Source organism: Protopterus annectens, chromosome 1.part2, assembly GCF_019279795.1.
Source record: "Protopterus annectens isolate FY-2018-M chromosome 1.part2, PAN1.0, whole genome shotgun sequence".
Taxonomy (NCBI): Eukaryota; Metazoa; Chordata; order Ceratodontiformes; family Protopteridae; genus Protopterus; species Protopterus annectens.
This window is the reverse complement of record NC_056727.1, coordinates 672,319,789-672,347,618: the sequence shown is the minus strand read 5'-3', so window position 1 is coordinate 672,347,618 and position 27,830 is coordinate 672,319,789. Positions and strand designations below refer to the sequence as shown.

The 27,830-nt window shown below is 41.4% G+C and overlaps 1 protein-coding gene across 8 annotated transcripts in view; it reads left to right on the top strand.

Moving 5' to 3' along the window:
- The window catches only part of CEP170 (centrosomal protein 170), a 2,077,048-nt gene extending 2,068,741 nt beyond the window's left edge, over positions 1 to 8,307 (top strand). For all 8 annotated transcript variants that reach the window (XM_044058284.1, XM_044058266.1, XM_044058311.1 and 5 more), the window contains one exon: positions 6,008 to 8,307. In XM_044058284.1, the coding sequence (XP_043914219.1) occupies positions 6,008 to 6,294 (287 nt within the window). In that variant the 3' untranslated portion in view covers positions 6,295 to 8,307. The remainder of the gene's footprint in view (positions 1 to 6,007) is intronic.
- The last annotated feature ends 19,523 nt before the right edge of the window (positions 8,308 to 27,830 follow it).

Here is a 27,830-nt window from a genome sequence, read left to right as displayed (position 1 = left end):
TGGTTTTTCACAAAGTTAGTGTCACTTTGAGAATGAATCCATCATTTCTCCCTAAGGTGGCTTCCATGCTTTTCCAGTAAAAGAGTACATGCTACACCTTTTGGATGTACATCATCAACTCATGTATTATTTGCACTGTACTAAGAATGTCAGAAAGACGAACCAGTTGTTTGTTTCCTTTTCCTCCTTAAAATTGGGCAAAGGAGAATCTAAGGTGACTCTTTTTTGCTTTACCCATGTCTACAAGGAGAAGGGATTGTCTTTGCCAACATCTCCTAGGGCACATTTTACTAGGTCTGTTGCTACCTCCACTGCCTTTTTCTCCAAAGTCTCCAGTTGATGACATTTGTGCTGCAACTAATTGGGTGAATGTTTGTGCTGTCATGTCTCACTACAAGTTGGATTTTACCATCCAGGTCTGGAGCTTCCTTTGATTCAGCTGTCCTCCTGAATATCTCTCCATGAGTCCTCCCAAGATTTATGGTAGTTGAGGGCTCTGTCCTATCCATTGAGGAATGAACAGAAAAGACAACACTGAATACAAATTTTATGTACTTACCATAATGATAAATCTGTTCTTTTTCCATCCTTCCTCAGTTTCTTAACCACCTTCCCTCTTTCAGTTATCATTTTCCATTGTTCAGGCATTATTTTCTTGTTTGCAATGAGTTTTTCTTGTGATGATATCACATGTATATTATGAAAAGGTACAGACAACCTTGATCTGAGGTAATTTGGTATTTCCAGGGGATTATAGGTAAGGAAAGCAGTTTGAGCATTGGATCCAAACTTTGAGAGTGACTGAACGTCAGATGCGATGGCCCATCTTTGAGGAAGGCAGAAGCAGACAACAGAGCTCTATCTTTATGCTAAGTACATAACTTTCGTTTATCTCCAGTGCAGGCCTTTATCACCACAATTCTACCGTTGATTTGTATTTAGTCTGGTGCCAGTTCCTAATCCTCTGATACCAGGTGATTATCTGTCACATGCTTGTTATAGATCCAAATTGTTCTTTCTACCAGTCTGCCTGCAAGATCCTTCAAGTATTTAATGGGTTTCAGAGACTGAAAAGGGATACTTGGGCCATATTACTTGTCTACCTCTCCTCTAGATGACACCTCCTTTGAATATGCTGTTAGACTGATGAGGAGCAGTTTGATTTGGCCCTCATCTTTGTCCTTGTTTTCCAGAAAGTCCTTCTAGAGACTTTAAGGAACGAGTCTGAAGAAAACAAAGGTATTCCTTCCATGGAGCCTGTTAGAGATGCTATTTTAGCAGACCTTAAATCTGCCTCCGTTGAGCAGGAAAAAGGATGATGCTGTTTGCTAGTCACCATAAGAGCAAACAGATACTTGACTAATTGTCCTAATGCTGATATGTGATCTCTTCAGTCCAGTATAGGTCTCAGAAACACAACATTTTGCCATGTTACTACTGGACAAGGAGCTCAGTGCTTTGGACAAATGAGACCAGAAAAGGGTACTGCTGTGCATTATTTGGGTGTGGGGCACTACACACTTCATCTCACCCATTCCACTTCTGTAGTAATCTGTTGTTGCACTGGATAAGTTAAAGGATCCCCTGAAGTTCATGAGAACCTGCTTTTACAGCATCTGTGGTTTCATACTTAAAAGGTGGCCTTCTGCATAGGTGCTTATTCTCCTACTGTCCCCTTTGAATGACCTGTTTATCCTGCTACTGATGGATTTTCCTGTATGCTGGGCAACTGTAACATTTTTATATTTTGTGTGCGTGCTTTTCATGCTTTCCAGGTTGTGCTCACTCAGTGGGTAATGGTTATTTTGAGTAACACAGCGGCTAAATGTCCCATCCTATCCCAGTGTATGACAGTGTGAGATAGAGCCTGTACATTTGTTTCAGTGTGCAGATGACTGAACAGTTCTGAACTGGATGGAGTTAAAAATGTTAGAAAAGGGAATCACAACATTCACTAGCTACAGGAGACTTCTTCCTGACTCAGCCAGTGTTTTCAATATATCTGCAGTGTTTTCCCTCTTCACTGATACCTGTATGTGTTGCCATGGACATTCAGTGATGCAGATGTTCTGATTTTAGTGGCTTTGGTCTGACGCCTACAGTTTTAAATCTAACATTAGCTCACTTTCTCCTTTTTTTGCCACTGGGTGACAGTTGTATTTTGTCCCATCCGTCAAGAATTCTTAAAAAGTTTGCCTTTTCTATTTAGTTTTATTTTATTTTATTTTATTATTTTACAGCTGCCAGTTTCAGTTCTCATTTTTGCAACCTACACCAAATGTTGACATTTTTTTTCTAGTAAGTTCAAACTTTTTTCATGTGTCGTATTTCTTTGCAGGTGAAGAGTGAACAGTTGCTTTGGATTCATTGTATTATATCTACATTAAATTAACAAGTAGGACTCTGGAAAACAGGACCCCAGAAGATTTTAAAATGTTGTGTGAACTCCTGGGGTTGTAGCTTATTGGAGAGGACTGTGAACTTTGTAAAGAATTGCAACACAAGGACCAGCTTGCAGGAGTTTGAAATCTCCCAAGGCTTTTCTAATGAAGCAAAGGCTCTGCTCGTTGTTAGGTGGTCTGAACCAGAGTTGGAGGGTCAAGTAGTGGTGGAAGGAAACAAAGGCTGAGAAAAAAGTAATGCTTGTTTAAAGATCATGTTTCCACTGTGGCGACCCCTAATGGGAAAATGCCAAAAGGGGGAGAAGAAGACGTTTAAAGATTATGTTTAAAGGCATGAAACTAATTAGTTTTTTGCCAAACTGTTAGTTTAATCCTATGCTAATCCAGCATAATTAGAGTTGAAACCGATGTAAACACCACCTGGCCTTCCATGAATTTTAACTCTGTAAATACGGCTTACTACAATCTCCTCTTCCTTATTTGGAAGCAGTCTTTAAAATCTGTTTATTTATAAATGTGTATAAAACAACCCTTTGTTTTTGTATAAAAAAAGTGTTTGCATGCATAAAGATACAGGCAAACACTTTTTATACAAAAACAAAAGGTTTTGCAGCTTTAAACATGATCTTTAAGGGGAAGATTACTGTAACAGCAGGGCATCACATTTGGGTTACTCGAGGCTGTATGACAGAACTTCAACTTAACTGTTTGACACTTAAAAGTAAAAACTCTGAGGTCTTGTGATATGCAGTTAAAAAAGTGAAAAATCAAACTTCTTGGAACACCGTTAAAACATTCTATTGTGGGGGGAATGTCTGTTTTCTCCCACACACCCTGCTAATTATGCATGCTAATTCTATGATCCCTATACCTAATGGTAGGGGGAATTCTCTGAGTAATTGCAATGTTGGAATTAGTATATCATACAAATTCTCACTTAAATATTTGGCACTTTTTAGTCTTGAACATTTTTATGTTGAAATACTGCCTTACTTCCTCTTTACCGTCATAGGTGCATTGGATCCGGACAGTTTCCATAATTGCCTAATTCTCCTGCATAAGCCAGTCCAGTCATGCAACAGTAGTACTGACATTTGGTGGCACACAGCTAACTTTCAGCTAGTGTTGGCATACATAAAGATATTTTTTTTTCTGAATGACAGATCCTGCTAGGGTGGTGCCCTTGTCCTACTGAATATGAACACTTACTTGTAATAAACAAGCATGGAGAGTGAGGGAGTCCTTATTGAACCCCTGAGGAATTACTATTAAAATGAATATATTGGAAGAAGCCACTGTAGCAGTAAGTGTTAACATCTGGGTCAAATCCCAAGCAGTAATATGATATCCAGAGTGGTGGCCAGTTACTACATCTCATATTGCACAGCTGTGCTAAGACTCAGCCTACCTCTAAATTCTGCCTGTAGTTAGCAATGTTTAGTAACTGTGTATGCATTAATCAAAGTGGTAGCTTCTAATGATCATGAGCTGAAACTTTTTAATAGTAGTCCACAACTGGATATGGCTAATGTCAGGTATTGACTTGGTTTTGATTTACTCAAGATCAAGCAAAGTCAGCTGTGGTACAAGCCAGCATTACACAAAACACACACACACACACACACACACACGCACGCACGCACGCGCACACACACACACACACACACACACACACACACACACACACACACACACACACACACACACACACACACACACACACACACACACACACGCACGCACGCACGCGCACACACACACACACACACACACACACACACACACACGAGTGCAGTATTGGTATTATGCAAGGCCATTATTTTAAACACAAATACATCGCTTTCCTTTTAAATAGTGGCATTGTTTCAGCTAATGTCTTCCTCAAGTCATTCTTTTCACTGTCTTCTGCATCTACGGATGGCTTCTTACTCTACCACACGTGTAGGACGTGCACATGTCAGTGCTTGCACAGTATATTGTGCTAAATGTACTTTGTGCAACTTTTTTGTACAGGGACACAGGATTGTGCATGCTTCTTATTCTTTATGTGGAGGAGTTTGTGGACTCCTGTAGGACCATGTGTGAGTTCAGCAAAAATTTTTTTTTTTTTTTTTTATTTTCTAGAGGTAGTTTTTTTTTCCTTCGAGGAGGTTGATAGAAGTTTGTTCTCCATGTTGTTCATGCACACTTTTTGTTTTGTAGTATACAACGTCTGTAGCTTTTGCATTGAGAAGCTACTGCTGGCCAGACTTATTGGTATGAATGACAGTGGGCACACTGATTGCTTTGTCTAATCAGTATGCACATTTTTGAATAATAATTACCATTTATTTTAGAGTTTGCAGTATGCTTCAGGCATTGCTCTTTTTTAATAAAGCACGCTTTTACAAGACATTGCAGGGTCTTGTACAGATAAACAGCTTAGTTAAATACTTATTTGCATGTTGTTACCAACCATATTTTCACTAATCACATTATCTGCAAGACTGTGGTGGTGGTGCTGCGTTAGCATTGTCACCTCACAGTAAGATGTCCTGTTCGATTCTCAGCTAGAGCGTCTTCTGTGTGGAGACATGCGTGAATGGGCGTACCTTCGTTGAAGGTTGTGCGTCAGGTCCGGCAACTCGGCACGTAAAAATCTGCTGCCAATCATTAGCTGACTGGAGTTCCACTGTGGCGACCCCTAACCGGGAAAAGCTGAAAGACACAACAACAACTGACATGTACAGAGTTGCAGTTACTGCATTATAAAGAGCTGCATTTTATTATTGATGCGTGTGGACAGAGTTCATATGTGTACTGACTTGGAAACACTAGTTGAATTGTTTGGTTTCTTCTAACTGTACATTTTTAATGTTCCATACAGTGGGTAATATGCAACACATAATATGAAGCACTGAATAACTGGGCTTCTGGGTAGTATTGCCTTTATAATCATGAAACACAGTTGTATAATTTGAATAATATAAAATTCAGCAATTAGTTTGCCTATCCAAATAATTATGTCCATTAAATATAAGACCAGTGACTATATTGATACTATGGTTCTTGGAACATCCTGTTACAGAGATCACCTGTTATGGATGGATTCCAAAGCTTAGTATTTTTAACATTGTATTTATGTTGCACTTTACATGTTGAATTTCTGATTTGAGCTATTTAGTCTTTTGAGATGTGAACAAAGAAATACTTGAAAAAAAATTCTTGCGGCTTTGCCTTCTCTGTGTATTTTGTATTTGACATTGTAAAGTGAGCAGTTGTAATTAATAGATGTACAAGTAAAATAAAAAAGACAAGCAGTGAGCATTAGGGAATCACCCATTGTGGGCTGGCAGAGCTTCTGGCAAAAATGTGGATGTGTCCCTAGCTGGAGACTCCTAGTTAGTAATTTTAGATGGAGAGCAGTATTGGTCTATAGTTAAGATATACTAAAACTATGTGCTGTAATTCTTGCTTAATAATGCTCTCTGTAAAGTTATTTACAAAGATTGTCTTTTCTAGATGATTAGAAAGTAAAAACAGCCAATGAACTTATCTTTGTAACCTCTGCCTTCGCATGTTGCTTTTTGATCTATTTACTCCTCACTTTATCTTCTTTATTTTAGTAATCAACGCTATGATTGACCCAGATGGTACACTAGAAGCATTGAGCAATCTAGGACTGAACAGTTCCAGCTTGATAACTCAGCCTAAGATGAAGTCCAGTGCGTCCACCCAAAATTCTCAGCCTCAAGTCCCAGCACATAGCCTGATTGATAGCAAGGCCATCCGATCTGCCATTGTTTCTGTGTCTTCAGAGTTTGATAGTGTTGAGTCAGAACTTGACTTCAGTATCCACTTCAACAGATTCAATCCAGATGGTGAAGAAGAAGATCCCTCTGTTAATGAATAATTTATTTTCCAGCATCTACAGTACCTTTCGCAATGAACAGCACACATTGTCATGAACAAAAGACGAGTTACATTTTTTAAAGAAAATATTTGATCACTGATGTTTCACTGTGTTTGCTGTAATGTTATCAACAAACTGAATCCAGCAAAGTTGTATATTAAAAATGAACTCTAGCTGTTATCATTATCTGTGCTTTGCAGGCTTTTTTTAAAATGCTGGATTCTTCATTTGTTCAGCTTTACATGCAGATAAGTGGAACTGACGGTGCTGAAACTCTTAGTCACTTGTGCCAAGCTGCTTAGAAATGCTCTTGTCATGTAACATCGTTAAAAAGCAGCATTTGTTTTGTGAGCCAGCCATTCTTATCTAGGGTAAAGAAGCATCCTTTGTTTGGTAATTCAGATTTAGTGTTTAAGATAGGCAATCAAGGAAATAAGTCATGTATTGGTTGGGTGGGGGGGACTGTAATGCTTCTGCAACAAGGTGCATCACATTGCAGTTTACAGCATCTTTGATTATGTTTGCACTGAGACTGTATGGGACGATGGAGATGACTGTAAATTACTAAGATACTGGCTGCCATATACTGTAGATAGTGTACTACTAAAGATGATATGATGGTTTCGAACATAAGGGTTGTCATTCACTTTTCCAGCAGTCATTTTGCTTATTTAATCATTCTTTTATGTCATTTTACAACATTAACGAGATTCTCACCATCGTTGGTAACAAGTCTAAACTCGCCATAGCAGGTGTTTAGCACTGCTGCTAAAGATACGGAAAGAGAAGTTAGGCTGAGCCTGTACTTTTCATGTGCAATTTTTGTAATAAGGTAGTAGCTGCCATGATATTTAAAGGACCTCATCCTTTAACTGGTAGGGTCCAGTCTTAGGGTCAGAATCTGAACATGATTTTAGGCATTAGAATTAAAGTAATGCATCCAGGTATTCTACCCCTGTGGTATATTTAAGTAATACACGTAGATGACAGCCATGGTACTTCACTAACTGTTATAATATGTAGACTATCCTGACAAACTCTGTAGAATCTGCAAAAGATTTACTTGCAAAAGAGAAAAATAAATAAATGTTTGCCTGAATATAAGTGACCTCATGTTCCAGAACACTATCATTCAGGAAACTGTTTTTGTTTCTGCTTTATATGGTCTGTACTAGACTGGAGTTTCCCATGTAAGTGCACAACTTGTATAGCAAGGTTAACAGTTCTTATGAAGACATTTCAGAGGAAATCAAGCAATAACAATTAACACTATGTGCTTGAGGTGAGACCTATTTTTTTCTGTGCATTTTCAGCAACTGTACAGGATTTCTATAACCATATGAAAACTTACAAATTTGTCACTTTGGCAGATATTTTGAGTTCATTAAGTACTTCAGCTTTTATAGCTCCTGTAAAATAATGAATTGACACTTTAATTTAGTAGAAATTAATAATTAAAAAAGGTGAAAAACATTCTGCACAACAAGCCTTTTCAAGTGGTGGCTGTGGGCAGTTTTCTGTAGTACTTTGCTTTTCAGAATAAAATGTCATAACATCTTATGGAAATTATTTTTTTTTCATTTTCATGGTTGGAGGCTGTACCTACCAAAGGAAGTTTCTCAGTACTTTATGTACAGATTTGGGCCTGACTTGTAGACTTGCCCAGATGCATTTTGTTCTGGTCTTGCTGAACATTGCTATCAGTTAAGATTACAACAGAACAAAAAGCATAGTACTTCTTTCATATATGTATGCATGCACAAGTTTACATGCATATGCATATATGAATGATATTTATACATATTCCAGCTCTCAGCTCATATCTTGATTTGTGTTTGCTCAACCATTTTTATATTTGTGTTATATAAACAATGTTTTGCATTTACAATGTGTAATTCTTGTTTTGTATGGATGTTTTATTTTATTTTATTTATTTTTGTTTATATTTTATGTATGTTAATTTGTTGTTTACGTTCAGAATTCATTTTGAATAAAGTGTTTCTGGAATGTGCAGACTGTTGTGTTTTCAGTGTTATATTTGTTTTTCTCTTGTGGATGTGTATATAATGTAGCTGGCCATCCTGAATATATTACTGTATAGTATTTAAGTCTGACAAGAGGGTTGATAAACATTTCTTCATTTGTAGTGACTCATTTTATTAGAGAAAGTGGTTAAAACCTTTGTTGAGTGAGATAAAGGCAGGTTTCTGCAACTGGAACTCACAGAATGCTGAGACTTGATGTAAACAAAGTAAACATGTATATTATTTTTTTTCATGATTTCCCCCTGCCACCTACTTACCGTTAGTGTCCTCCTCAGCAAATGGATGTATTTGTTCCCCTAGCAGGCGAGAGCCGTTTGAGAGGCACCATCCATTAAGGCAACTATTAATAGATTTTCTATATGCAGCCATAACCCGCATTGAAGCTCAGTAAGAGCTCACTTAAGAGGGCTTGCAATGGGCATAGTGTGAAGCTGCCACTCACTTAATGATGGAAGCCTGCAAATGACCCCTCCTGTAAGGATGAAAACATCTTGTACCTTTCTGTGGATTCCACAGTGGAGATAGATGCATTGTGCATGTTCCAGAAATGCTACCCCCGGAGAGGGATGAGCAGGCACAACTTCTCCCCAGCCAGCTCCTGTTGGCACCTGAGTTGCTAAGCAAACTAGGGTTACCTGGGTCATACTCTGGGCTTTGGGAGCTGGCATAACATAGACTAAGTTTGAGGCTGCAGTACTTTAGAGTATTCCTTTTTTCAATGAGGTACAGTGATCTTGGTGTTAGTGTATAAACCAGGAGTGGTATAAGGAAGCACAACCAACTTAATTGCATTATAGCAAGTTTTGAATTCATGCATTCTGTTAACATTCAGACTTTGTTTTTATAATGTGCCAGGCTTGGCAATTATAGCCTTCTCTCTGTCTCTCTTTCGTACAAGAACTGATAATGACCTATTGGAATGCAAGAGACACGCACATATTTTGTTTGCTGATTCAAATTAAAGATAGAAAGAAAACTAGGGATACATTTCTAAACAGAAATATGATTTCAGGAATGTTTCACAGGTAGTGCTACCTAAAACTTGCAGTTTCTGTAGATTTATGATTTATTTAAATTTGCTGCATTTTTCTGTCCACAAGAGTTAGTAAGTAGAGTATGAGATTGTTATTCTGAGATGGCTTTTGCAATGCATCTAAATAATAGGGCTAATACTGTTCCAGGTTAATTTGTTGACATCATTTTTTCCTAGGAATCTGTGAGCTGATGCCACCTGCTACTTGTATTGTTGTGTAACTCGCATCACTACTTAAGGAGTGTCACGTTCATGTAGTATTCAGTTCTGTCTCTCTGTGTGCTAGAGTTTGTTTTTTCATGTTTGTGCTCGTCTAATTAGGGTAGATGGACTAGTCGAGAGACACTCTTAACCCATGACCTAGGCCAGTGGCAGACAGTACATTGTATTATTTAGCTTGGATGCAAAAGTACAACCTTAGTAAAGATACATAAGCATATGTCCTTCCAGTACTCTTCAATAAAGGGATCCCCTGCCAAGGGCAGCCCAACATCCACCCAGTATACCAAAGTCTTAGGTTGTTACAGGAACATATGCTCCCCGGTCACAGCATAGGGCATAAAGGTGATGTACTGACATCCATATCTCAGGACTTCTTCGCCTCCAGTCCAAACACCATCTCAGGCTTTCTTAGTCTCTCTGGATCTCAAAGTTGCCTATCTTCACATCCCTATTTCTCCCCATTTTCAGGAAGTTTTTACATTTCTCCCAGAATTCCCAGTCCTCTGTCTTGGAAGGTAGATGCCTTCTCTTTCTCTTGGAAGGGGATGTTTCTTTATGCCCTCCCTTCCTCTCATACCGAGTGCCCAGAACTCTCCCAAAATGTTGGTGACTCCTTTTTGGCCCAGACAGCACTGGTTCCCTCTTCTTCTGCACCAAGCCAAAGGCAGTCACCACAAGTTACCTCACAGTGTGGACTCTATTCACCCAAGTCAAGGGGTCTCTCATACATCCTCACTTGTCCACTCTTCGACTGATACTGTGGGTGATAGGGTTTTGATCCTTTTTAGGCACCTTTTTTATGAGGACGTGCTCTGGGTTTGGCAGGAGGCCAGAAAATCCACTACCAGAAAATCTTTTTTGTCCAAATGGAGAAGCTTTTCTGTCTGGTGCCTTGCTTGTAACCAGGATCCATTTTCTGTGGAGGTTCATCTGTCCTTTCTTATTTGTGTGAATTGCTGCATGCTGGATTTGCCTACTTTTCTGTTAAAGTTTACCTTTCAGCTATTTTTGCTTGTCTGCATTTGACTCCTGTTTGAGGTCAGTTTCTAAAAGGCGTCCTTCATATTTGGTCTCCCAGGAAGCCTATTCCTTTTTCCTGGGACCTTAATTTTGTTTTTGAGAAATGGACTTAGGCTCCTCTTGAGTCTGCAGCTTGGCTTCCTTGCAACATTGTTCTTGAAAGATTGTCCTTCTTTTGGCCCTCAGCTAGAAGGGTGTCTGAGCTTCAGGCTGTTATGGCTGTCCATCCCTTTTTGCCTACTTTTTCCCCTTCTCCACAGTCTGCCAGTGAGGGGGTTCTTCACACCTTGGATTTGCTTAAACATCTCAGGTATTATTTGGATAAGACTTAAGGCCATTCGCAAGTCTGAGCAGCTTTTTATTTCTTTTCATCCTAGATCTCTTGGTTTGACTGTTTCTAAACAGACAATGTCCTCTTGGATTTCTAAGGACATTTCTTTTTGTTATTCTTTTCATGGAAAAGGCTTTTCTGTGTCTGTAAAGGCTCATCTACCAGAGCTATGGCTTCCTGTGATGCTTTTTTCAAGGAGTTGGATACCAGTTCTGTCCTTGAGGCTTCTACTTGGTCCTGTCTCCATATTTTCACTAAGTATAACAAATTGGACGTTGTTTCCAGGGCAAGTGCTGACTTTGTCAGGGCTGTCAACCCTTTAGTGAAGAACACTGCAACAATGATATGGAAGGACATAGTACATGTGTAAAAAAACTTACCATGACAGTAGATGTCCTTCTCTTCACTGTTACAGTATTTGTTCCATCCCTCTTAAATCTTTTATTTTCTTCCTTTTTCCTTTCTGAATGCAATGTTCCTCTTTTTCCTTGTAATGTTCCTTCTGGGGCTCTTCAGTTCTGAGGTATGGACATCCATACATCACCTTTATGCCCTACCCCATGAGAGTTGAGCATACGTGTGATGTATGAGATCCCTATAACAACCTAAAGCTTTGTTATACTGACCGGACCTCTGGGTGCCCTTGGAAGGAGATCCCTTTAGTGAAGAATATTTCAACAGTGAAGAGAAGAACATCTGCTGTTATGGTAAGATATTACACAGCTGTACTTTATGAGCACAGAATTGTAAGAACTGTATTTTTGAATTTATTGTACATTATATATTTCCCACACCCTAGGCACTTCTGGTGTTATCTATATATTGGCAAATTGGTTCAAATCACAAGTATCATTTATAGGACAAAAAGAATAAACCTTATGTTGGTATTCTGGTCATGGAGAAGCTATTCTGAGTTGTCCTGCAGTGGTGTTGATGATGATGTAGGAGAAATTAATGTTGCTGGAGGTGGGAGGAATTTTTGAGAAGGATATCTCACCGATGAAAAGGTTAAAAATGGACCTTAATAGAGTGGTAGTTCTTCACTGACTGATCTTGCGTTACAGAGGGATGTTTTGATAACCACTTTCATGGCTAAGGATGGGCTTTAGTCAGGGCATAGTAATCTACGTGCTCAAGTACAAAGCAGAAGGGTAGCTCTAGTTGTCATGGTAAACCATTTAGTTTTAGCTAATGTCAGACAGTGGTCTTCTGTAGCCCCTGCAGTTGTGATAAACCTATTTTATTAATTGTGGTTTGGAATTTTGTAGTATTTTGTGGTTTGTGTGTTATCATCACTGGAAGGCGATAGTCAAGCTTATGTATATTAAAATGTTAATTACTTCAGCTGTCCTTATTTAAGGGATTAGTAGACTAATAGGTTTATAACTGGTTCTAAGTAGCTCAAGTGTTATAATAAAGTAAGATGTAACCACAACTCGGCATGTTTTTTGCTGCTAAATTTGGACAATGGCTGTATTTAGAGGGTCTTTTACTTTGATTAGTTTGGGATATTCTAGTTTTGAACAATGCTGAATGGCATAAATATGGCAACAATACTAAGCAAGCAATCGCAAGGACCATAAGATGCCCTGCCATCTGCTTCTTTAAGCAGATACACTTAAAAATTCTTGCCTTTCTTTTCAAGCACTTAATAGTGATTACCTCCCAAATTGAACAGAGCTGTACATGATAATGGTGTTGTAATGTGTGCCCACCCCACAAGTCATCAAGACTAGCATTAAAGGTAGTCAAAGCACTATTTTGTTTGACTTGCAGTGGTAAGTTATTGAATAGGCTGGGAATACATTGAGTTAAGAACCTCTCTCTCAAGTGAGTTTTGTTTCTTTTTTGGTGTAGATTTAGGTCCTTAGTGTGGGTGATTGTATAGTCATTGGTTTTGCAAAGAAAAAAGGTCAAATATGACTGGGTCTTTCATGGCTTGAAAAAGGAGACACATAATTTTATTGCAGCCTCTAAGCTACTGAGTACAGCTGAAAGATTTATGTCTTTTGATTTTGTTGGTAAGGTATGTTTGGGGCCCTTTTAACTGAGAAATGTGTTTTGTTTTATACTTACCAGAGAGTGCATTGCTTTCAGTGATAGTTCTGTTATGGTAAGAGTTCAGTAGTAGGATAACTTCTGTAGATACTGAAGACATTGTGGATGGTTATTTCTTTTTACAGTGAATTTGTAGCACTAGTAGTGGAGTGAATTCTGCAGGTAATTAAGGGCTCTTCTCTGGTCTTTTTACACAAAGGTGGTAGAAGGGTGCAGTACTAGCTTTCAATATATAATGTGTACAAGGGGATGTTTAATATAGTTAGGTCTGGGAGGTGGTTTTCAGCCTGTTCTGCTCCATTTAGTGTTTGGAAGGGAAACAGTAATTCTTTTTTCAGTTTTGTTTTGTTTAAAAAGCTTTTTCTTTCATTGTCATCCCAGAGTCGGACATTATGCTGTATGCCAATGTTTCTCCAGTTCTTTATTATATTTCAAACAAATGCTTTTATTGGAAACAAACTCTTAGGATACCCACACCCCAGCTATATCTCCTACTTAGAGATTCAGCAAAGCTCTTCTTCCAGACTCCCATACTAGAGTTAGTGAAATGTAAGTGGGTTTTCACTTTTCATCAGCATTGTATTCTGGCAAAGAGAGAAATGAAAAAGGAGAAAAAAAAGTTGACATTATTGATGTCCTCTTCCTTTAAATTCTTTTCAATAAAACTGGTGATAAACTGCAATAATAAACCATGAAAAGCTGTTTGAGAATGGAGAGCAAATCTCTTCAAGCCTCCTGCCAATGTATGTCATAGCATTATGTACCAGGCTGAGAAGATAATGTCAACCTTTACACTGCTTTACTTTTGTCTACCACTTGCACAGTTTGTTCCTAGGTCCTAACATACATTACTGAAAAGTTATTGATTTGCTGCATAAACCACTGACACCCACACTTTACTCATGCTGTCATCAAATTACAAACCAGCACTCATTCTTTCAGTGTTTGTATAAGCACAGTGTAGAAGACTGTCACAAGTACTAGCCCTTGAGTCCAACTAGCATAGGAGGAGGAGGTGAGAGAATTAGAGGTCTCTTATAGGTTCATAGGTTCATACTAGGCTATCTGCCCTAGGGCATTTATAAGCCTAGCCAGAGTGTGTGTGGCTTTCACCACCCCTTAGGATGAGAATACTATACCCATTAGTTTGCTGTGCCTCTGTCCAGCAGTGACACAGAGATGATTCCCGGGGTAAACCTACGATCTCCCATCCACTCGTCAAGATTTCTCTTGAACAGAGTCAGTGAGGGGCTCTGCCTCACATGGACTGGGATTCTGTTCCATAGTGTAGGGAGTCTCTGGGTGATGAATCTGTCCCTCCAGCACATCCTATTTATATCCGTGTTGAGGTTTAAGTCTGTTGCTCTCGGGGCTCTGGTGGATTTGGATTTTTTGTGGTGGAGCATGTCCATTAATTCCGGGTTGGACATGGCCTTGTATGTCAGGCACAGATCACCTCTGAGCAGACGGTATGCGACTGAATAGAGCTGGAATTTCTTCAGTCGGGCAGCGTATGACATATGTTTGAGCCCCTTTATCCTTTTGGTGAGGAACTTTTGGGGTCTTTCCAACTGCTGCAGGTGTCGGGTAAGGTACATTCCGAATGGGGCGTTGTACTCAATCATTGGTCTGATAAGTGAAGAGTACAGGGTACAATGACCTCTCCTGATCTGGATGTGAATCCTTCATGATCAGGTGGGCAATGTAGAAGGTCTTCCTAACCACTTTGGCAATGTGAGTGTCAAAAGAGAGGTTACTGTCAACTTGGGTCCCCAGGTCCCTGATAACTTCTTCCGTGTTTAATGGATTACCACCTATGTGGTAATTAGGGGTTACCTTGTATTTCCCAAAGGGTATGACTATACATTTTTGGCATTTAGCTTAAGGCCATGGCTCTGGCACCAGTTATCCATTTCTATGAGACCTCTCTGGAGGATGTCTGTGTCTGATGGAGTGTCAATTATGGTGCCCAGTTTGCAGTCATCTGCAAATTTTGTCAGCCACAATCCCCTATGTTTGCCTGCACTTCAGAAAAATAAATGCCGAACAAGAGGGGCCCAGAACTGAGCCCTGTGGGACACCGCCGTGACCGGCTTAGAGTCTGACATGGCACCAGCAACTCTAACCCTGTGGGTTCTGTCCTTGAGCCAGTTTGCAACCCATCTTGTGACATATGGGTTTACATCTAAGCTGGTGAGCTTTTCTATGATGCCCGAGTGGGGTATTGTGTCAACGCTTTTGCTAGGTCAAGGTAGGCTGTGTGAACTGCCTTACCCTCATCAATGGCCTTAGTGACTGTTTCGAAAGTCGACCAAGTTCAAGAGGCAGGATCTGCCCTTGACAAAGCCAAATTGGGTAGGATCCAGTGTCTGTAGGTCCCCAATGTCTTTATTTATGAGTTCCATTATGATCCTCTCCATAGCCTTGCAGACAAGGCTCGTCAAGCTTATGGGGCGGTAATTTCCAGGGTCCGTAGAAGCACCGCCTTTGTAGAGTGGGACCACAGTTGCCGTACGCCATTCTTTGGGTACGTATCCTGTAGTAAGGCTAAGATTAAACAGCAGCCTTATGTGTGGGTTTAGTTCCTCATTGAGTTCGTGTAGCACACAGCCGGGGACACTGTCCAGTCCCATTGATGCTGTGTTTTTTGCTTTATAGAAAGCAGCTCTCACCTGGGCATCTGAGATGTTTGGGAGGCTAGACTCTGGTGGGATAGATATTTCACCTTTTGGGGGGGGGGAGAAATTTGCACTGAACCTGTCTGCCAGTATGTTGGCAATGTCTGTGGGTTCAGTGATTTTTGTATCATTTTGGACTAATTCTGAGCATATCTGGGAGTTTCCACCCAGGTTTCTAACATAGCTAAAGAAGGCCTTATGATTGTCTTTTGTGTCTTTAGCGATTTTTCTCTCAAAGTTGGCCTTGGATGATTTTATGAGTGATCGTAGTTTTTGCTAGTATTGGTCAGAGATGCCTTCCCTTTTAGGGATTTTGCTCTGTCATGTAGTAGCTTTCTCCTCTTGTTGTAGAGTTTGTTTATGGCTGGGGTCCACCAGACCAGGCGCCTGCCTTTGGTGGAAAGGGTCTTGATTTTATTAGGGATTGCTTGATCCATACATTCCTGGAGGTGCTCGTAGAAGGCATTTGTAAGGGTTTCAGCAGCGTGGGTTGTGGTTTCCACTGGCTCGGGGGCCTTGAAGGATACCACTCCAGTCCTAAGAAGTGTGAAGTTTGCTTTTGAGAAGTTCTTCACTGTGGTCTTTTTTGCTGGGGTTGGGGGCAGGATGTGGATCTCCAGTGAGATTAATTTATGGTCTTAAAGAAAATGGCATTCTTGGAGGATGGCCAATGCACAAATCTTCAGGAGAGTCTCTTTTGTGATCCTGGGCCACTGTCAGATGGAAGGGAAATGGTAAGAGTTTTGGAGACCAGATATCTAGCCATTGCTGAATGCTTCCTCCTTTATGTCTTTGAGGATGACCTCAATCTCATTGCATTTCATTTCATCTCCATTAGTTGTGGTGGGGGTCATATTCATGAGAGTTATTCGTTTAAGGTTAGGGGAACAGGGAAGTGCACCTAGACAGCTATTGGGGCTGCATTCTGTGGTGAAACTGTTACCCTTCATTCACTCCTTCACTTGAGCATCTGCTGAATATGACTGCCAAATTCAAACAGACTGAGTCCTTACGTTCTCCAGCAAGGGCTGAGTGGAAGACCTTGAGCTCAGGGAATCTGTTCTTCTCACCTCCTTTGATTTGAGGAAGGCTCACAGGCCAGAGTTAAGGAGATGTTTCTGAGCCTTTCCCACAGTGTCTATATTACATAATCGAACTGTTAAAAGTTTTAACCATATGATCGAACTTTTAAAAGTTCGAAAATGTAATAAAAAAAAAACCTACCTGAACAGTTTAAGCAGGTGGGCAAGCACCCCCACACCCCCATCTCTTTAAATATCCCAACTCCAAGATCGCACTACAGTGCAGAAAAGGGAAATCTTCCCATTCCACAATGTACAGAGATCTCCGTTGAAACGTTTGAACTTGTAAAAGTTTGATCATATGGTGTCGACCATATGACATTTGAACTTTTAAGAGTTCGACGTGATATAGACACATGTGAAGTTGGTAAATCTCGCCGTTTATTCTCACTGATGGGTTCAGAGCCGATAGCAAGCTCAAGGTTTGCCAGTAGCTCGAGACCAAGCCCCTTAACCCACAATGCACTGCTGGAATTACCTCAGATCTAGTTTTCCACAGTAAGAGAGATCTCGGTGATCCAGCTAGCTCGGACCATTTTAGAAAAAAATTAACAGCAAGTTTATAAAAAGTTTTCTTTTTGTTTAAAAAATATAGTGTGTGTTAGTACTATTATATTTACTCTATAGTTAAATAGTTTAAAAGTTAGGGCCTTGTTGGCTTTGTTTGTGTGGGCCTTTAGCCCTTTTTTCTCTACTATTAATCTTTAAAATAGGCTTTTTCTGTGGGCCTCTTAGCCCTATATTTGTATCTATATTTGTATATATATATATATATATATATATATATATATATATATATATATATATATATATATATATATTACTGTTATAGATAGTGCCCGGATTGGGTTTAGTTGTTTGTGGTTCTAATTTACTGTTTTTTCATTCAAATATGTCGGATGATAAGGAGAAATCCCATCCCAAATCGGGATTCAAAAAATGCCCAGATTGTGGGCAGAAAATGTCCGTCACTGACGGACACATTCAATGTGTCTACTGTCTGGGGGCTAAACACCTCCAGGACACCTGCAGCATTTGCCACTCCTTTTCTTCAAGAGTCCTCTTGGAGAGAAGGAGGAAACTTATAGACAGGGGATTGCTACAACAATCTTTTTCGGAAGTTTTGAGTAGCCATGAGGGTACTAGTATGTCCTCCAAATCCTCAAAATCCAAGTCTTCAGATAAGGTCTCAAAAAAGGCTAAGATTTCAGAAGGAGGGTCATCGGTTCCACAGTCATCAGAACCGAGTGTACCTTTGATTCGGAGCAAGCTCTCAGTATTGGAGCCGGTCTCTGAAGTTCCTTCTTCACTTCTGCTCCAGTCAGCACCTTCAGTGCATTCAGCTAAGTCTTCAGTCAGCCTTTCAGATTTGGACATGGATCGGCTAGTGCAGAAGCTTTTACAGGCACCAGGACTTGCCAAATTGTTTTCGGCCCCGACCAGCTCGTCTGTACCGAAGACCATGAAAACGGATTTGTCTACTCCTCCTCCGAGCTGTACTGGACTCTCGGAGCCGAAGGAAATTGAACTGATGGTGGTCGAACCCTTGGAGCCGATACTTGTACCGGTGTTATCGGCTCCATCTACTCGGATGTCCTCGGTGCCGACCGAGGACTCTAGAAGCCGACGCTCTCCCATCGGGTCCAGGGAGGACAGTTGCACCAACTTGGTGCCTACTCTTCCTCTCGGGGCTTCAGCTCGGATGAGCTCGGCTCCTACCTTGGGCTCGGAGCCCAGGGTTTCGGTGTGGGAGGATCGGAGGGTACTCTCGGGTCTGTCCACTCCTTCTCGTCGGAGCCATGGTGCCTTCGATGCTATGAGGAGAGTTTTGTCTCCAAAGACAACATCAGCATCGGTTCAGCTTTCCCTCTCCCCTCAAGCTCCTGTGTCTGCTTCTTCATCTACTGATCCCTCTAAGCGTAGAGACCCCGAGCCTCAAGTACCCCCACAGGGCATTCCCTGCTCTTTTGAGACCTCCCCAGATCCCCCCACTGAGGAGGTGCCCAGGAAGAGACTATGCAAGAGGAGGCACTTAAACTCCCCACAGGAGCCTTTGACATCTGACACGGACTTAGATGAGTCAGAATGGTCCCCTCGATCCCCCTCTGAGGATATCTCCCAGAGATACTAGAGATCCTTAGTCAGAGGGGCGATTGGCAGTCCAAGACCCCTACTGAGGATGAGTCTGTGCTCTTGAAGGCTTTTGGGTTTCAACCTTCCACTTCTTGGGTGTCTCTGCCTTACGACGAGCTCATGGAACTGATCTCTCTTAAGGCGTGAGAGTCACCGGAGGCCATGGAACCTGTCCCTCGTAGACCCAATAAATTCATATCTGCCCCAGTGGACAAGCCATTTTTGACAAAAGGAGTGCCTGTTGATGCCATGGTGGTAGCTGCAGCCACCAAAAAGGAAGTATCTGAGACATCCTCTTCTATCCAGCCCCCTAACAGAGATTCTAAGGTTATGGATAGATATGGGAAGCGCAAGTTTAGTTCAGCGACTTTTTCTCTGCGATCACTGAACTACTTAACCCATTTTACAAGACTACAGAGAGACCTCCTGAAAGAGCTAGGAGATACTCTCCAGTGTACGGTAGCTGCAGGAATGGCCAACAAAGTCAACGCCCAGCTCGCTACCCTAAACTCAGTGGTGAACTCGTCCATGCGTCTCATATCCTATGCAGCTGATGGTTCGAGTAGAGCTGCTAGTTCGGGCATTGCTCTTCGAAGACAAGCCTGGATGCATCTCTGTTCCTTTGCGGAACCCTTTAAGTCTTCCTTTATTAATACAGATGGCTCATCTCTGTTTGGGCCCAAAGTAAAGGAAACTTTAACCAGTTGTGAGCAGGAAGGCAAGACCTTATCTGCCGTGGGAGTCTATTTTTCGACCCCTACTCAGCCCTACCCCAAGGGCCATAGGGGAGGAAAAATGTGGTTCTGAAAAACTCAGGCAGCCTTTCAGGACACAGATGGAGAAACTCCCTCTAGAGGCAGAGGAGGGGGTTATAACAGAAGACACCACCCCCGTGGCAGAAGGGGTCTGCAGCAACAGGGAGACAGGGGTCAGTTCTCCGGTCAGTCCTTCCAGCGCCCCTGAAAGGGGGCCCGACTGCTTGGCACTGGAGGCAGTCGGGGGTCACTTGTCTTTGTACCCAGAAGCCTGGCTAAACATAACATTGGATACTTGGGTACAAAGCATCATTTCCAGAGAATATTTCATACCGTCCCCCCCCCCATTCCTATAAAGAGAATCCCAGATGTTCTACCCAATCTCAGGGAACAAGCAATCGTAGAGGTCTGCAGATTGCTAGAAAAAAAGAGTCATCCAAACAGTCCCAGCAGACCAAGTCAGATTCGGAACTTACTCAAGTTTCTTTTTGGTACCAAAGAAAACAGGGGACTGGAGACCTATCTTGGACCTCAACAGACTCAACCAGTTCGTAAAGAAAGAGAAGTTCCGAATGGTAACACTTCAGTCCATTCTTCCCTTTTTAGGGAAAGGCGATTGGATGTGTTCCATAGATCTCAAGGACGCGTACTATCACATAAAGATGAACAAACGCTCCAGAGATCATCTGCGCTTCCGGCTGGGAGCCAATCATTACCAGTTTCGAGCCCTGCCCTTTGGTCTCACTACAGCCCCCAGAGTCTTCACCAAATGCATGGCAGTGGTCACAGCTCACCTGAGATGTGTAGGATTCCAGGTGTTTCCATACCTAGACTATTGGCTCCTCACTGCTACCACCAGGCATCAATTGACTCAGGCAACACAATACACTCTGCCATCAATTAGACATTACAATCAACTTCGAAAAGTCTGCCTTATCACCATCGCAGCATACCGTTTTTATAGAAGCAGAGTTGGATACCTCAACTACCACTCTACTTCGCCCTGTCGAAAGAGTCTCTCTTCTCCGCCAAATTGTCAGCTCAATGGTGTCAAAGAACAAAGCTACAGCAGCGGAAGTATTGAAAATACTAGGTTTTATGGCGGCAGCAATCCTGGCTATACCACTCACAATGATGCATATGCAAATTCTTCAATGGCTCCTCTTCGCTCAGTGGTCTTATCAGAAACTACCGGTGCACCACATGATTCTTATCACGGATTCTTGCAGGAGAGACCTTCGGTGGTGGTTGACGTCTCTTCATTTCACAATCGGAAGACCCTTTGTTCTCCCCCCCCCCCAGTAGCCACTGTGACCATGGACGCTTCCCCGATAGGGTGGGGGGGGCATTTTCAGGGAAAGACTGCCCAAGGGACATGGACAGATCAAGAATCACATCTGCACATCAGTGTTCCAGAGTTGAGAGTGGGACTTCTGGCGCTGCAGTACTTTCAGGACTCTCTGCCTCTAGAGATTATTGCAATTCAGACTGGCAACATGTCAGTAGTTTGGTACTTGAACAAGCAGGGCGGAACCATATCTTACCCCCTTTGTTGAGAAGCCGTCAGGGTCTGGCAATGGGTTGTGTCGTCCCAGTGTTTTCTGTTAGCAGCGCACATCCCGGGGAAATCCAACGTGATAGCAGACAAGCTAAGCAGGGCAATATTACTCCCTCATGAGTGGTCTCTCAAACAGGTTGCGGAGTTGATTTTCCGCAAATGGGGCCAGCCTTGCTGCGACCTTTTTGCCAGCCACATCAATTCAAAATGCAGAAGCTACTTTGCCCTAATACCACCTCACGGTGATCCCCGAGAGACGCACTTTTACACGATTGGCCCCTGGGTCTCCTTTATGCATTTCCACCCTTCCCATTAATACCCAGATTTTTACAGAAAGCAAAATTGCTGGGAAGGACTGTTATACTCATAGTCCCCTACTGGCCTCGAGAGATTTGGTTTCTGTTTCTCCACCATCATTTGTTGGAAGATCCATGGATCCTGGACCCAGTTCCAGACCTTCTGACTCACCCATCAGGCGATCTTCATCCTTCTCTGCAGTCCCTGAAACTGACTCCTTGGCTAATCCACTTCCCCTAACTGCCAGGCTTCATTCAATTTCAGAAGATACAAGACAGATTCTTTTGTCTTCTCACAAGCCATCTACCTGGAAATTATATGTCAGTAAATGGAAAAGCTTCTCAATCTGGACCAATGCGCAGAACATTGACCCTTTCCGAGCTTCGCTATCTTCGATTTTAGAATTTTTAACAAAAAATGTTTAAGGAAGGGGCAGCAGCTGCTACAGTTCGAGTTCATTTAGCTGCTATCTCAAATTTTCACCTTGGTGGCTCAAATATCATGAGATATAAATTATTTAAAACCTTCCTTAAAGGCGTTCTTCATATGAGACCTCCGATCAAAATTCCCTTTTTCTCCCTGGAATTTAAACCTTATGCTGTCTCAAATTATTCTTCCCCCTTTTGAACCAGTATCTTCTTGTGATTTAAAATTTTTATCTTGGAAAACAATATTTCTTGTGGCCATTACGTCTGCCCACAGAGTGTCAGAACTTCAAGCATTATCTGTCAGACCACCGTAGATTGAGTATCTCTCAGAACAAACCCCTCATTTTTACCTAAAGTCTGTTCTGAGTCAAATAACAATCAGGTCATTGAACTGCCAGTCTTTTTCCCCAACCACTTTAGCAAATTGGAATATATGCTGCACAAAATTGATGTTCACAGACAGCTCAGATTTTATCTTGACAGAACTAAGGATATTAGGAAATCAGACCAACTTTTTGTATCCTTCTCAGAAGCAAGAAAAGGCAATCCAGTGGCTAAAACAACTTTATCTAAATAGTTATCCGATTGTATATCCTTTGTTTATGAGAATGTGAGCATTCCTTTAACGCACAAACCAAAAGCTCATTCTACCAGAGCTGTCTCTACCTCGTCTGCTTTTCACACTAAATTGCCCCTTGACAATATTTGCTCTGCAGCCACTTGGTCTAAGCCTCATACCTTTATCACGCATTACAAAGTAGATAGGGCTTCAAGGGACAGGTCTTCCTTTGGTTCTACAGTACTGAAGAACATAGTCCCATGAGCCACCCAAGGTTGAGGGCGCTAGGGACGCTACCCATCAGTGAGAATAAACGGCGAGATTTAACAACTTCACATATAGAAGTTATGTACTTACCATAACGTTCCATGCGAGTTGTTTATATCGCCTTTATTCTCACGTCCTTCCCTCCTTCCCCCTCCTGGCTGACTGTTGACTTAGAGGCTAGTACCATCCTGGTTATTCAATATTTCTTCTTCCCCTTTGGGAAGTGTTCTTCATAGATATATATATATATATGAGGGTATGTATATGTTGTATATATGTATATACTGTTAGTCGCAGGGGGGCTTGGTCTCGAGCTACTGGCAAACCTTGAGCTTGCTATCGGCTGTGTCGGAGCCGAGGATCGGCTCCGAACCCATCAGTGAGAATAAAGGCGAGATAAACAACTCACATGGAACGTTATGGTAAGTACATAACTTCTATTTTCCACACACGGTGGCCTTATGAAGTACCCCATTTTGATAGTATGCGTAAATGCTGGTTGATGTGTTATATGTTGTGTCCTCACCAGTGCAGGAAACATACTCTGTTTAAGCTTATCAGGATCTGGTAGGTCATCTGTTGCACACTTCTGCAAGCATTAGGCCCCATCTCTTAACACTTTAGATAACATCTCTTAACACCCAATATGCTTCAGCCATTCACTAGCCTCTACATGTGTTTGGTGACTGTAGGAGGCCAGTACTCACATATCAGTCTTTCTTCTCAGCAGGGAATTCTGAGAATAATGAGGTCCTTGTTGCGAAGACTGACAGCTCCTTATATGTCTTCCCAAATGATTCATTTGGTGAGGCAGTCATACTCTCAGCACCCTCTATATATGGACCTGTAGATTCTCTAACCCTCCCCTAGCAGGAGACTAAACCAGTGTTTGGAGTAAAGGATGAAAAATTTAGGATCATTTCTTCCATGGGACCTGTCTTTAAGGATACTATTTGTGTCATCTAGAGACGTCTGGATTCTGCTCTGTCTTCACCTAAGAAGGTATATGCCCTATTCTATCCACTGTGGCAGAGTGGAATGGTATCCTGACAGAGCAACTCAGAGCAGATTCTTAAATAATCCTTGTCTTTAAACCTAGTAATTAACTTCCTCAGCAGTCCAAATTCCATTCCTCCACATAGAGCATCCTCTAGAAAAGCTGGCAGAACTCCCTGATTATTGGGTCAGGAAATTTCTGGAAAAGACCCTTGCTATGGCTTTGTCAGTGAACTTTCACACAGCTTGCTGTAATTCCTCCTAGTCTGCTGCTGTGGCTTTAGCACTGGTCTCAAAGAGAGTGTATTTGCTTACTGGTGGGCTTCCAACCATTTGTTTCCTTAAAGGAAAGGCTGAAGCAGGTCATTCAACATGACACTTGTATGGGACATTTTCTTTGAGTGTTTTTCTCAGCAACTATCTAAACTCCTTTAAAAGAGGAAACCTGCTTTGATTACCATGTATGGTTTATTTGATGACTCCCTAGCTTCCGTCTCTTTTCTGTGCAGCCTAATTCCCCAAGGATTACCCCTCCTTAGGAGAAGGAGGAGAGTATCCAAGTGTTAAGCAGTTTTGCTATCCATGTCTGCACATACAAAAGCTTTCATGAGGCAGAATCTGCAGCAACTGCCACAGCAAGCCTGAGCATGGGAGGCTAATTGTCTGAAATTGCCCCAGCTTCAGTAATCTCAGATGACTGCAAACTAGGAGCCATAATTGAAACTCCTAACGATGCATTGTCATCCCCTTTGGTAAAAATTCTGTACCCATGAGCTACCACATAGGTGGTAGTCTACTTAACACCAAAAGTGTGATAGAGACCTTGGGACACAGGTGGGCAGTAGACTCTCCTTTGATAATCACATCGCCACAGTAGTCAGAAAATCTTTCTACGTGGCACACCTCATCACAAAAGGTTTCTCATCCAGGAAAAAAAAGAGGTAATTGTTCCCCTCTACTCGTCACTCATTAGACCCATTATCGAGTACAATGCCCCTTTTGGTATGTACCTCACAAAACATCTACAACAACTGGAAAGGCCACAGAAATACCTCACAAAGAGGATTACCAGCCTCAAACAGATGCTCTACGCAGACCGTCTCAAAAAACTCCAACTTTACTCTGTCGCATATCGCCTACTCAGAGGCGATCTCTGCCTAACATACAAAAGCTATGTCATACCCAGAGCTGTTGGACATGCTCCACTTAAAGAAATCCCAGTCCCTCTGAGCTACACGCTCTAGGGAACTAAACCTTGTCACTACAATAAACAGAACATGCTGGAGGGATAGATTCCTGTCCCAGAGACTTCCCATACTCTGGAACAAACTACCTGTCTATATCAAACAAAGCTCCTCATTAGCACTCTTCAAGAAAAATCTTGATGATTGGATAGGAAATAGGAAATTCACCTCGGGGATCACCTCTGTGGCTCTGCTCAACAGAAGCACAAGGCTAAGCTTATATAGGCCCTAGGGCCAATAGCTTAGTACCTACCTATGAACCTATGAATTACCTTCATAAAATCTCTTCTCAGCAAACTTAAACCATGCTCTCCCTCAGTGGAAGATCTATCCCCCTTCCTAAAATTGCTGCTAGCTCTTTAGCTTACCATCTCCATTCTTATTAACTGATCTGTCAAAGAATCTTATGTCCCTTCTGTCTGGAAACTGTTTTATACTATTCCTGTCCACAAGAGTGGGCACTCCACAGACATCTAATTTTTGCCCCATAGCTATTCTTTCTCCCCTTTCAAAGTTACTAGAAAAATGTATCCATAATCAACTTCTAGAATACCTCTTGAAGGAAAATCTACTTACACCTGCACAACATGGATTTTGCCCTAACTATAGTACTGCCACTGCTGTAATAACCTGCACTCAAACAGCTGCATAAACCAGAGACAACAATAAACTTAGCTCCTGTCTATTCCTTGACCTCACCAAAGCATTTTGCCATCCTCTACTTCTTACTAAACTTACTGACCTTAATATCTGCAACCCTACTCTTACATGGTTTTCTGGCTACCTCTCCAACAGGCAGCAATCTGTCAAATGACTGTCTTCCTTCTCCTCCTTTCTCCCTGTCTACAATGGTGTACCCCAAGGATCTATCCTTGGACTACTATTAGTTAGATTTCATACCTCCTGCTCCCACTTCACTCTCATACAACATGCTGATGACACCACTATCATCTCTATCTGACAATATCTCTGACCTCCACTTACCCAAAACTCCTTTCACTCAGTTAAAAATTGGCTTACTAACAATAAACTTATACTCAACCCCCACAATAAAAAACTAAACTTCTCCTACTTCTACCCAAGTCCTCTTTCCATCATAAAACATCATTTACCATCACATCACTTAACATCACTGTCATAAATATTGAAACACACACTAAGCTACTGGGTGTAGTCATAGACGACCAGCTTAAATATGATCTGCATGTTTTAAACTGTATAAAGACACATCAAAAACTTGGGGCTGCTTTACAGAAATAAAAAAATATCTCACAGTTGACTCAAGACTTTGTCTTGCCTATGACCTTTTCCTTCACACCCTTCTCTATGCCTCCCCATCTAGACCAATCTACAATCCTCTTTAAAGGCCGGGCTTGAAATTACATACAACAAAGTTGCTAAGTTCACTGCTAACCAACCTTACAACTCTCACCACTACCTTTCTTTATGTACTCTACACTGGCTAGAACTCCCTCATTTACTCTTACTCCCCCAGCTATCCATGATTCACTTCATCCTTAACAATCCCTCTTCCTGTCCTGCCATCTCTTCCGTTATATCCCTTTCCTCCCCCTCCCGCTCTCCTCGGAGCACTAATAAGTCTCATCTATCCATAAGCCAAAAACAGCTACAGGACATTTATAGAGCTCCTCCTCAGTTGCAATAGCCAGGAACAAACCCACTGAATATTAGAAATCTGCCCCATACCCATAGCTTCAAAAAACTCTTAAAGGAAACCCTACAAAATTCCTGGATTTGTACTTGTCAATAGCCCTGCTTAACTTCCTTCTATCAACTGTTGCTGTCTACTTACTTTCCTCTTCCTACTAAACTCATCTTAACTTCTCTTGTTTCTTGTCTTTTTCCCCTGGCTTCATATTGTCTCCCCCATACCTAGTTTTTGTACCTCCTATGTCTGTCTTGTTTACCCCTTCTGCTATCTTGGACTTCTTCATCCGTACTTAGATTCACCTTTTATTAAACTTCATACTTCTACTGATTCGTACTTTGTATGCAATCTAATTTATAAGATGTATATTATGTATTTATTCAGTATTCACTGTTACTCTTTGTTTGCAACAGTTTTTGTAACTTTATTTGTAATTTTTCTGTATGCCCCCCCCCTCCAACTCAGTGGTTCCTCAAATCAGTCTAGTCCCAGCACCGGCATCCCATTCCCTTTAAGATTTTGGTGCTGAGTTTTGTCAAGAGGGAAATTCAATAGATGAATCCATTATCCCTCAGTCTCTCCCCTTCTTCCCCCAGCCCTTACTCAATCTGTTATCACAAATGCTTTACTTGAAATCCTTCAGTAATAGAGATATCAGATGGGTCTGAGGAAAGTAGGTTAATCAGACCCAGGCTGTCGCAGCAGTAAATTAATAATTATTGTTTATAATTTTGATCTGACAGCATTCTCTGGGATTAACTGAGGTACATATTCTTGTTTAATTTGGTTTTACCTGATCCAGATCTCCTCTGTAAGTTCTGTGTGGACATTAATAGAGAAAACTGGACCTTAGGTAATTGTCCATCCAGAATTCATCTGTTGTGTTGTAATTGACTCAACTGTCTACAGTTCTACTAGCTTATTTTTTTGAAAACTGTGGAATGACAGTTTATGTGAATAGATCTGTCTGTTGCTCAGCAACTGCCTCAGCTGACTGCACTTCAGTTCACTTGTAATAATTTTTTTTAAGTGGACCTTAATTGGTCAGAGTGTGAAGTTACTTGAAGGACATTGTGTTTCAGCATAAGGCAAACCTCTCAATTGTCCTTCCCCACCCCCATAACAACAGCCCTGGTGTGTTTTTCTAAGAGGAAGAGGAAA